General features: G+C 41.2%; 1 protein-coding gene across 1 annotated transcript in view; it reads right to left on the bottom strand.

Moving 5' to 3' along the window:
* BTBD7 (BTB domain containing 7) overlaps positions 1–11,974 on the bottom strand; it is a 38,552-nt gene continuing 26,578 nt past the window's right edge. Inside the window, exons 8-11 of the mRNA XM_075192417.1 lie at positions 11,339–11,528; positions 11,028–11,206; positions 10,248–10,673; positions 1–8,916 (exon numbers count right to left, since the gene is read on the bottom strand). Of these exons, the coding sequence (XP_075048518.1) occupies positions 8,098–8,916; positions 10,248–10,673; positions 11,028–11,206; positions 11,339–11,528 (1,614 nt within the window). The 3' untranslated portion in view covers positions 1–8,097. The remainder of the gene's footprint in view (positions 8,917–10,247; positions 10,674–11,027; positions 11,207–11,338; positions 11,529–11,974) is intronic.

The raw sequence follows: 11,974 nt of genomic DNA, 5'->3' as shown, positions 1-11,974 counted from the left end.
TTTCTATACAAGCCATTTATTTTTGAATGCCAATTATATGTAGGATAAAGTCCGTGTTACATGCTCGTCAGTAACAGTAGAAAAATAGAACCAGTGAAAACTTTTGTACAACAGCAATAGTACTTGAAAGAGATAGGTGTTATACAATGTATCACACAAGACACAAATTCAAGTCTGGAAGTACCTAAATAAAAATACTATTCTTTAAAAACACTATGTACAATTGAATCATAAACAAATCTTACAAAGTACTGGTTATGCAGGCTGTAGAAAACACTTGCATAGGACGTGAAAAATCAGTTCGTAAAGTTTGTTTTGTTTTTATTCCATTTTCTGAGCCTTAAGCGATGAAGGCACTTGACTTTATATCAGATTTAAAAACTGCAAATAGCTACAGACATTCAAAATGAAAACACAGCTCTCTACACCATGTAAATATATAGTATCCCTCAGCATCTCAGAGTTCATGGATTTCATAGTCCTCAATTCATTGACCTTCCCACAAAGACAGGACATGGATAATCAGCTTAAGGATAGTTTTTGCTGGATTGAAAAAAATCAGCATCATTCTCTACCAGCTCGGATAGACCAAGGGGGTCATGCATTTCAACTTGGGAGCCGAAAAGGTTAAACTAACACAAGCAGCCAGGAAAATACATCCATATCCTCTATCCAGTGCATTTTCTCTACACCATATATATGAAAAGATGGCTGTTTGTTTAGAATGCACAGTTGACTCGATTGAGGAAGAGGATGCAATTCCGTTTCTGCATTTAATTAAAAAATAAAAGGTAAGCTGGAGAGAACTAGTTTTAATATAAAGTACATAGTAAAGACTGATGACACGAATAAGATCTTGAAACGGTTTCATTGTAATATCCGCAGAATCACTTTAAACAGAACGTGATCAAATTTAAGAAGCCACCTTGATCTAACGCAGTGGTTTGCAGACTGTCAAGCCGGCTTTCATGTTAGTTTAGGCTTAATTGCCTCAAAGTATATAAAGGCAGGCACATGAAGCTGAATGGGAAAATACAAATGGAGCAAAAACAGACATAAGTAACTAGACATATATAGATTTATATTCTGTGTACTTAGAGCCCATGTTTTTCTTTTATGGACGTGTATGGTGGAAATGAATAGAACTGGTAAGATTGGTTTCATCCTGTATGAAATCTAGAGTCAGACATTATGGTGAGATACAGGGACACCGCAAGACACAGAGGTATCCTAAACCGCTGCATTACAAAACCCTTTTCTGTAAAATAGATACCAGTAAAAAAATAACATTTTATTCCACTGAAACATTTCTAAACCTTGGCTGAACTTGATAATGTATTAGACTGAAAGACATTTGAGGTTACATTCTGGTTTCCACAGCTCCGAGCGTTACCTTGTCCTGTCGCTTATTTTACCTAGTAACTAAAAGGAAGCAGGGCAATGCAGGTCAGAGAACAGCCCAGGAAGATTTATATCCTTCACCATTTTACCAACACTCCAAAAGGGATCAATGATCACACAAGGAACACAATGGACATATACACAGACACGCAAGGATGATGCAGAACAAAGCACAGATGACGGGAAGAAACTAGGACAAGACCTCTCTTTGCCCTAAAGGTCTCTGTGAATGGCCCCAAGAGCTTTTCATATGAATCAATGACCCCGATTTCCAGCCAATCTTTCATGTGCAGTTCAGGGGGGAACCTCCTGTGTAACTGACCCGAGATAGACGTCACATTGGTTGATGCTGGTGGACAGAATGATTAAGAAAACATTTAGCGTTTTCTGTGGTGTAACATCAGCCTAAGGCTGGTTTAATATCAGAAATGTGTATACTGGCTTTTATGTGTGTAACTTGGGGCTTGCCTAACTAAATTTGGCGGTGGTTTAAGATTCCCGTATATGCAGTGACTGGATTGTGTATGTTTGGCTGAAAATCCCAGTCGAGATCAGGGGGTAAATTTACTAAACTGCGGGTTTGAAAAAGTGGAGATGTTGCCTATAGCAACCAATCAGATTCTAGCTGTCATGTTGTAGAATGCACTAAATAAATGAAAGCTAGAATCCGATTGGTTGCTATAGGCAACATCTCCTTTTCCAAACCCGCAGTTTAGTAAATCTAGCCCCAGATGTTTGTTAATGGTTAGATGTCAGGTGCTCGAAACAAGTACCAAGCAGCTGGATATGTACAATCTACCCACACACACTGTACATACATCTGGATGGTCAAGTCTGATCTGCCTTCGTAAGCACGTATAGGGTGTACAGTAATGTGGTATCGGAGATGTGTTACTAAATAAGCCTACTGTAAATTACTCCGATACAAAACGTTACATTTGTAATGCATTGAAACTAATATAGAACATGAGGTCTTGAAAACAAAGCATTTACCCTCCAGTTAAAACTGCTTAGTTGGAGTACATAGATCAGTGGTCTTGGGAGTGATTGGCGTGAAATATTTGATTGTGAAATTCAGACAAAGGGGTGGTAAACGTGTGACAACCAAAAAAGATGGACGCTGAAGAACAGTTGTATGAGGTGCGTGATACGGCTGTTGTATATGTAGTAAGATAACACAATGTATCACGCTCCTACGCAGCCCAAAAGGAGTGGGTGGATGTGAGTGTGGGGGGGGGGGGGGGTGGTGGTGGTTATAAGAAGGGAAAGAAGACATAATGTAGTTGGCAGCAACCTCATTAATAAGTGAGACGGGTTGATTAACATATAGGAGGTTAGATAAACTAGGCATTAAACCATGTATAAATATATTCAATGTCAAAACAAAATATTTGTCTAACAACTTTTCGTACCAAGGACCATACAGAGGATTAGGGGTCATCAACGGTAAATGGAAGCAAAAAAACATCCCCAGGAAGGGTTCTTTATTGTAAGTGTGCTAAGCTGTGGAATTCCTTACCCTAGGAGGTGGACAGAAAACCTACAGACAGAATTATAGAACAGACGAGATTCCTTTACTAGAAATGTTATCCATATCTAGAGGACATTATGTGGGTGATTGATCCAGGAATTTATGCAATTGCCATTCTGGAGTCAGGAAGGAAATATGTTCCCCTACAGCGAGGCCAACTTGACCAGTAGGTTTTCACTTGGGGTTTTGTTTCATCTTCCAATTACACTTACTGAAAGTCTGAACTTAATGAACCGATTTGTTATCAACCAAACTATGCAGTATGTGTATGAAAAAACATAAGGACTATTGAAAATATTTGTGTGTGATAGAACTTGTAGTGCTATCAGATATTTTACAGAATTAAGAAATTCCTGCTGAGTGTAAACCCCCTACCCCTCCCAAAAAAATATCACAGTTTCACTGGTAAAACTAGTCAGAATGCACACGGTCCTTTTAGACAGACACAGTCATTCAGCCAGATTGTCAAACGACCAGATTTGTGGCCAAACCAGCTACATATGTCATTGTTCAGCCATCGGATCCGGATTGTAGCACGGATTGCCCAGTTTTAAATTGTGTTCATGCTAAGGGACCACTCATGCCTTACAATAGCGCAAAGGGGGGAGACATTGCATGCAGTCTAGAGGAAGAGTGCGGGATTTGTGGTGGGGAGACGAGCAGGAATTACATCAACGTTCACGAATATATGCAGCGATACTAAAGCCATCATGCTGCCGCTACAGAATGCAGGTTAACCTTTTGCAATATAAATGTTGTTAATGACCCATTAACCTGTATCTTAGACAGCGGAGCCTCACACTTGTGAATAATTACATTTTCTAGGAAGAAGGCTGTCACATACCAAGAAAATGGCCTAACAAAGCAAAGTACATATATAGACATGGCATATGGAGATAAATAATTATACATCTAGGCTGAGCAACACGTCCTTATAGTCTCTGCCAAACACCAACCTGCATATTAGAAGCCACTCATAGCTTTATATGAACAGGATATAACACAATATTGTTTATTTAACTTTCATTTCATATTCCAGATCTAAAAGTCTGAATTCTGTTCAATTAAAATCTACCTCAAATACAGAAAGACATATATTGTAATCCAGAATAAGTATTTTGGGGGGGATAAAATAGTTAATAAAGGAGACAAACAAGGAACTGGAATAGATATAGAATTTGATTAAATTTAAAGTATTGGTTGTGTTTCTGTAAGTTAGACAGATAACACTACAAGGATACCTACAAAAGCACATTTCTAACACACAATCACATTATGGTCTATAACAGTCCGGTGTCTACGATTGTCTAAGGGCCTGATTGTCAAGGGGTGTCTTCGTACCGCCTCTTTTCCAGAATATTAGTGGATTAACCCATCTAGCAGGCTTTATAAAAGGGGGAATTTACTGGGGACCAGCACAAAACGGACATCCTTGAAAACCACCATTCACGTACGGTACCAGATCAATGTCACAAGACGTGCACACTTATACACACACACAGCTAAACGAAGATCCTTCACGTGACGAACACCACAAGTGAATCAATAACGCAAAAAATATCCACAGCCTATGTCACATTACACCAACCTGTTCACAACATACAAATTCATTTTGTCACCATAATCGAAGGCAAATCGACTGAAAATGGACCTCCTGCCTACCCGTAGCGGAGGACTAACCAACATTGTCGGAACTAGTTCTATTACGGAGCCATGTGACACTTTTCATGCCTTAGCGACGTCCCTAGGTCCCATTGGTTGCTTCCACGGCACATAGACACGAGGTCAGTTTGCCAAATACGTCATATACGGTAACAGACTAGAATGAAGCCCTTTACATTTTCCCCTCATCGCAGGGACATTGAAGGCAATGCAATAATGTTAGCACCTCAGATGATAAAAATACATCCTACATTCCCCAATACAAGCACGTAAGAGGTTCAGCTACAATGGCAGCAAAAGGCAAGTATGTCATGCATACAATTTATAACCCGTGTCCAAATCCTGCCCCTCACTGGGTTTGCAGTAAAACAAACTAATTAAAGCCACATGGAGCAGATCTGAAACATTACATATCCCAGCATGGACATGTGCTAACTGCGCTGACTTCCGTCTTAATCTGGTCATTTTTAAATTAGGATATTTCAAATATATATCTCCTTTTTGGGTTGTATAATAAAAGGCATACTTAATCCCAAATTAAGTTTCTTTAAATAAACAGAAGTTATAAGTAACACTCATCAATATGCAAAATGAAAAAAAAACAAAAAACAAACAACGAGTCATTTGCCAGAAAGAGATTTCGGAGTGCAAGTAGTTCCTCACTGAGCAATTGCTCGCCAGGTCGAATGTTTGCAAAACCGTAAAAGCACTCACAGCAGTGGGGATAGCCTACGGGATGTGGAGTGAGCTTTAAGGCGCAGGAATGGGGGCACCAGCATCATTTAACCTTTTATTTGGCAAGCATTGAAAATTTCAAGGCAAACATTTTTTGCAGTATTGTGTTCATACACCGTCTAGGGATCAATATTGGAACTTCTGAAACCACTGACTACTGTAAAACACACATGTAGATGTCACTTGAGAGCAAGACACCTAGATCAAGGAAAGAATGAAAATTTAAACGGTGTCACATAAATGTATCAGTGTAACATTGCCAAATAAAAGGTTAAGATAAGGCTGGGAATTCGAGGAGTAAATGCACAGAGCGGCTGGATAACAAACCATTTAATTTTTACATATTAGCCAGTGTTACAAGATGCCTTTCTATGGATGGATCAACTTATAGGCTTAGTATTAAAATCCAAGGTCTACACATTTCTAAGTATTCAGCGCTCAATTCACTAGGAACTAGCGACATCAAGGAATCTCAATGCTTCATGACTCGGTGATGTCATTACTTGCCAGTAAATTGTTAGCCGAGTGGTGAAAACAGCTGCATTCACTGTGTGTAGTGATCTCTTCAATGACATTACCAAACATTATACATTAGGTTTTATTTTCCCATCTCTCCAGTTTCCAAACTGCAAACAGGCTGGCAGTGCATTCCTGGAAGCTGTAATTCAACAGTAGGAGTCACAGGTTGCCCAGTCCTTTTCTAAAGCCAACGCAAAGGTTTTTAGAAACTGGATAGAATAGGACATATCTGCTATCGGTACAACAATCTCTGTGCATAAGGGAACAATATGGAATATATTGCAGTGCATAATTATTTGCAAACTGGAACTTTGTTCCTTAAAACATTAATAATTTAACGCTATTTAGAGCATGGATAACAGACTTTAATATGTAAAGCCAGACTGCATAATGGACACCTAGTAAGTGACATAGACCTTAAATAAAGTGATCTTCAGAATAGGTTATTACCTACAAACCCGAAGCAGGCAACGCCACAGGAAACAACGATCGTATAAAAGGTGAGCAAAAGGTGATTTCGTTAAGAGCTCATTCATTTTTATGACCATACATGCACCAGGGTATCCGTTAAAACTGTCCAATCAGCGGCTTGTTAGGACACCTCACCTCTACTGTAAACATTAACCACAGGAGTACTAAAAGTGGTATTTAAGCAAAGACAACACTGAGGTATATTTTGCCCAGAATGGAGGCTTAAACCATCTAAGACGTCAATGTGTTTTGGCAGAAGCAGACATCTCTTCCCCAGGCACCTGGTCCTAGAACCCCAGTAATATGGATCAGCTGTCGCGTCCCACCCCCCCACCTCCGACGCTACTGGGTGACAGGAGTGAATTACTAGAACCACTGGTGACATGTTCTCTGTCTAAAGCTGAAATGAACACAGGATCGTGTGTTGTACCAGGAAGAGACTGACCCCTTCCAAACTTATTGCTGCTAGACAACAGGCTGCACAGGGTTCTCATCCCAACTTGCACGCAGATAGACCAAGACGGATATATGCAAAAGTGCCCATTAAGTCCATAAGAGGTAGGTCATGTGGCCTCTACTGTATGGAAACACTGATAAAAAATAAAATATGCTGTGTTTTAAGCTGGATTGAATGATGTAAAACATGAGATAGTCTGCATATATTTGGGAATGTTTGAAGTGCATGAGGTCTATGTAAAGTCCGAAAAATTGGAATAAATACATGAACAAACTTATGTAGAGGTTAAAAGGCAGCTGAACACATTTAGGGACAAGCTGGTACATATTGTGTGCCGACACGCAGACCATCAATTCACTAGGACCCTAACCTCACTAAGTGCCTCAGCGATATCACTAATTTCTAGAGAATGGATACTAGTAGATCAGTAGAGTGCACAAGAAAGTTTCTCCCCTCCCCTTGCACAAATAGGTGGGGCTTGTTTAGAGGCGGTGCTTATAAACTGGCGGTTGTCCTACACCAGGTCAGACAGGTGTAGAGAAAGGCCATTTGGGGGACATTTACTAAAGAAATGTCAGTACACTAATTTTGCACAGGTTCTCGGAGCAAATGTCCCGCCCACTATTATCCCATTGGTGTAACTTGCACTAGGCCGATTAGCATCTGTGTTATATGCACCATGTGGGAGTGATGTACTACAGACCGCTACCTGGGTGTCTTACTAATCCATGTTATTAAACGGTTACTAACAGCAACTTACAGGACTAGCAACATAATTAAAGCCGAATAGATCAGGACGATGTCAAGAGAACACAAAGTGACCTCAGGTGTAAGAATAGAATCCTACGTGTGCTTCTTTGGATTATTTGATTATTATAAAATCAACACTGTCCCACGATTACAAAATACCATTCGTAACGTTAAACCCACTGGAGATGAAACCTGGGAAGTTAATGCAAGTATCAGAAAAAAAAAAATAATAATAATAATATATATTAACATAATAATACACTTAACTGCCAAGCTGCAAAATATAACAAGCAGACATGAACAGGTGCAAAATAAAAATGTAAGAAAATCAAGGTGCCAGCAAAATTATTTTGTAACAAAAAGCAAATAAACCGTCGCTAATGTCCACTGTAGAAGAGGAGCTGCTGTGAGCACATGGGAACAAGGGACTATGCAGCACTGGAAAAGCATGAAAAAGAGAAATAATACAGACTGGGTTATTTTTCGGGCGAAGCATAGATTGACGGAACAAATCCATGGAAAATTATGTACTCAAGTTTTAGGCACAGAGATTATGCTTAGAGGTTATTTTTCAGAGGGCCGATTTCTTGTACAGAAAGTCCGGCTTGTTAGGAGACCTTCGTTCCCTGCCTACAGTGTCCTCTCTCTCCAAGTCCGTATTCCTCTGTGCGGCGTGATCTAGGAGGTCGCCGTCTGCGATCCTCCTAAAAGAGCGCTCGTCCTGCCGTTCAGAGCTGTAAGCAGAGTGTGAGGGTCTGCTAGCGCTAAGGCCGTACGTCAGATCGGATTCCACTTTCGTACGACCCCGTCCCAGGTGGGAGCCGTGGCTGGCGCCCTCCTGGGCGGCGAGCGCCAGATCCAGTCTTTGAGGAGGCTGTTCTAAGACATCAAGGTGTAACGGTTCATTCTTTTGCCTGTGCGGGTGACTGTCCTGGGGGAACATGTAATCTCTCCTGGAATTTTCTTGCTTTTTGGGAGAGATCTGGTTGGAGAGATAGGTGGTGGGTTTTAATCCACTTGGGGGTGGTTTGCTGTGACTGTACAAGTCAGGGCCAAAATAAATGCCCTGCGAGGCCAAAGGAGAGTGTCTATTTAGGACTGGGGTGGACGGTCGACAAGCAGAGTTGGAGAAGTCGTAAAAATCCGGGTACTCTGTTTGGCTTTCGCGGGAGTCCAGTTTCTGTTCCACACTTGACTTCTTTCTGGAACTGTGCATATGCCGGCTCGTGATGCATGAATAATGCTGGGCAGGGACTGGCATCATATCAGACACTTGCTGGCTCATTTGGGTATCGATAGTCAATTCTGGCAGCCTCCGGTCTTTCAGCGTCATAGTGGATACACCCATTGCAATATCAGGCATAAACTCATTTAGAACTGGCTCGCCGCACTGGTAAACAGAAGAAATAACAAACGTTATAAGATAGCATCATATCTGTACAGTACTCCATAGATTAAATCAACAATAAGTTATTATTGCACATTTTTTACAGCACCAACATATAGGATACAGTACAAACAGATCACAAAACAATAACATACACAGAAACAAAAATGTATAAAAGTAGCTGCCCAAATAAAATTACAATGTAAAGAATAAGGGAACTTGTGAGGGGAAAGGAAGCCACTAATGAGGGGTTTGTAACAAGCAACATCTGCCGGGATTAGAAGTATTTCTATAGAGCAGGACCAGATCAGAGGGCAGAACAAAATGTGCAGATGAGTTGATAAGGAGGTGCTATCTGAAAAGGAAAGGATGAGGCGTGATGTAAATTCTGAGAAATATAAATAAACTGGTAACATCTGATAATGAATAATCCAAACTTAAATCGGTTTATGGTGAACGCCAAATGACGTGGGACCAAGAGGTATGCTGCCATTTATTCTGTTACACTAAAACCCCGTTAAACTCTGTTAGCCCCCATACTTCTAGCATACTTGTTATATATATATATATATATACACATACATACATACATACACACACGTTAACCCGTGCATGATACTCATGCATTCTAGTCAAATCAAGCTACTTAAGGTGTTAAAAAGGTTCTTGTCATGCATTTGGGCCATAGCCCAGGCCTCAACCACCAACCACTCCCCACCGTCACCCCCGGCAACCACCAACCACTCCCCACTGTCACCCCCGGCAACCACCAACCACTCCCCACTGTCACCCCCGGCAACCACCAACCACTCCCAACTGTCACCCCCGGCAACCACCAACCACTCCCCACTGTCACCCCCGGCAACCACCAACCACTCCCCACTGTCACCCCCGGCAACCACCCACCACTCCCAACTGTCACTTCTCCTTCAAGAAATATATATATACTTTTTTTAAAATCTGTATAAACACTTTTAACAATTAACAAATTAAAAACATCTTAGTATACCAAATTTCAGCTCTTTCTGAATTTTTTTTTCCACACACACTAAGAATTTAGTAGGTCAGTGTATAACTCCGCCCAGCAGGTGGCGCTGCAGCTTGGTTTTATTTTTTTCACACACACACACAGACAGACTAACACACGCCACTAGACATTTATATTATAGATATATGGGCAACTGAAAACATGTATAGTCAATGTCAGCCAGAAACATAGGATTCCACAGTAATAAAAGGTGTTACCTTCTCGGTTTAGTAGGGAACACTTTTGATGAAGGAACAACTACAGCTTAGAGGACTTGTAATGAACACTCTGGGTAACACAAACTCACCACTTGCTGTTCTGCTGCCAGGGCCGCTGCTGCGGCCGCCGCTACAGTCTGCCTCCCAAAACCAGTGTTGTTAGTGCAATCTGGGGGTGCGGTTTTGACACCGGGTAGGTAGGCGGGTGGGGCAGCCTTAGGCATAGTCCTGGAGTGAAACACTGAATGGTTGCAGGGATAGGAGAAGGAGCGGGAAGGGTGCTGGCTGGGGACTCTGTGCTTCCAGCCTACTTTGAACTGGTTGTGTAAGGGGGTGGCTGGAGGGTGATAGGGTGGTGGTGGCGGGGGCAGCGGAGGATGGAAGGCCACATAAGAGTCAGTAAACATGGTTTCCGTAGCAGGGGTGCTGTTAATCCTACATCTCCCGGACTGGCGCAGAGTCAGAAGTGGGCTTTCGTCTCCAAACCGCTCGTCCGGAAAGAACTTGTGAGGGTTCTGCACATTGGAAGAGTATAACTGTTACTTCCTAATCAATTTCACTCCGAAAAACACTAATAAATGTTCTGTGATGGAATCCACATCTTCACTACAGTAATGTTACAGACAGAGGTTAAAAGTGGTCTATTAAATATATATGGACGAAAAAATTACAAGACATATGTAGTAAAAATCCTTTTTCTGGTCTTTGCAAAACACATTTAAAAAAGCTTTTTTAAAACAAGGAGATAGGTACATGATAACTCCCCAAGAAAACAGTTCCAAACGCATTGTAAAAACATACTGAGGGGATCATCCATATAGATTCTATAAAGACCCCAAACCATTGGGAGCATTTGAAAGATCAGGTACCTGTAATAGCTCCGCAGCAGAATCAGACAGACCGAATTCCCTCAAAACTCGGATCTGAATCTCGTAGCTGACGGTAGCGCCTTCTCCGCAATTTAACGCGTACGCTCGCTGTACCTGCTCAGTGTGACGCAGCTCTAAGAGGCGCCTGACCATCTCCTTCACCACGCCAAGTCGAGGAACTGAAAAAAGGGGAATACAGCAGAAAATTGAAACGTTTGATTTCGTACACTGGACAAAATGTATAGTTAGTGAGGAGATAGCTGAACGTGACTGTGTGCTGAAATTAACAATATGAACATATTATTGATCACCTGGTATTTCATTGGCTACAACAGTAGGCGGGTTTGTCTGGCCGCTGTTCATTTGCTGGTGATTGATCATGTGACAGCACTGGGGTACCGCGTTGTTCACCATATAGAGCGTGTCTGGAACATTGGACATTCGAACCATCCTCAAACGAACCAGATCTGTCTGTTCCACCATCATCTCATCCAGCACAGACTGCAAGAAACAGTATTGGTTTACTAAGAGACAGCTTAATTTTTTAACTTACCACGATACAATTTAAAAAATAATTAACCCGGAAAGTGGACTTTTCTTATAGGAATCATTAAGTCAAAATTGAATAAAACCGTCCCCTAAACAACTACAGCGTTGTTTAAAGGAGGTAAATAGAGATATAAATATTCTCCCTCTGAAGAAACTACTTATGGGTAGAGAAACGTGTCAGGCAAGAGGAAGTTAAGCTGAGGATAAGGTTAAAATAAGGATTAATTTCATTTCCCCCTGTTATCTGAACTTTTATTACATGTTATGTGAATGGTGATAAGAACTTTTGTGAATAAAGATACCAATGTGACAGACTGACGTGCTGAAGTGTCTCATCTCATAACTCCCGGATGATTAAGAGACTCATTGAATCGACCACAAGCCTTCTTAACGTTTCA

The sequence above is a fragment of the Mixophyes fleayi genome, chromosome 12, assembly GCF_038048845.1.
Source record: "Mixophyes fleayi isolate aMixFle1 chromosome 12, aMixFle1.hap1, whole genome shotgun sequence".
Classification (NCBI taxonomy): Eukaryota; Metazoa; Chordata; class Amphibia; order Anura; family Limnodynastidae; genus Mixophyes; species Mixophyes fleayi.
Note: the sequence above shows the minus strand (reverse complement) of the source record. Positions and strands in the feature narration are given on the sequence as shown.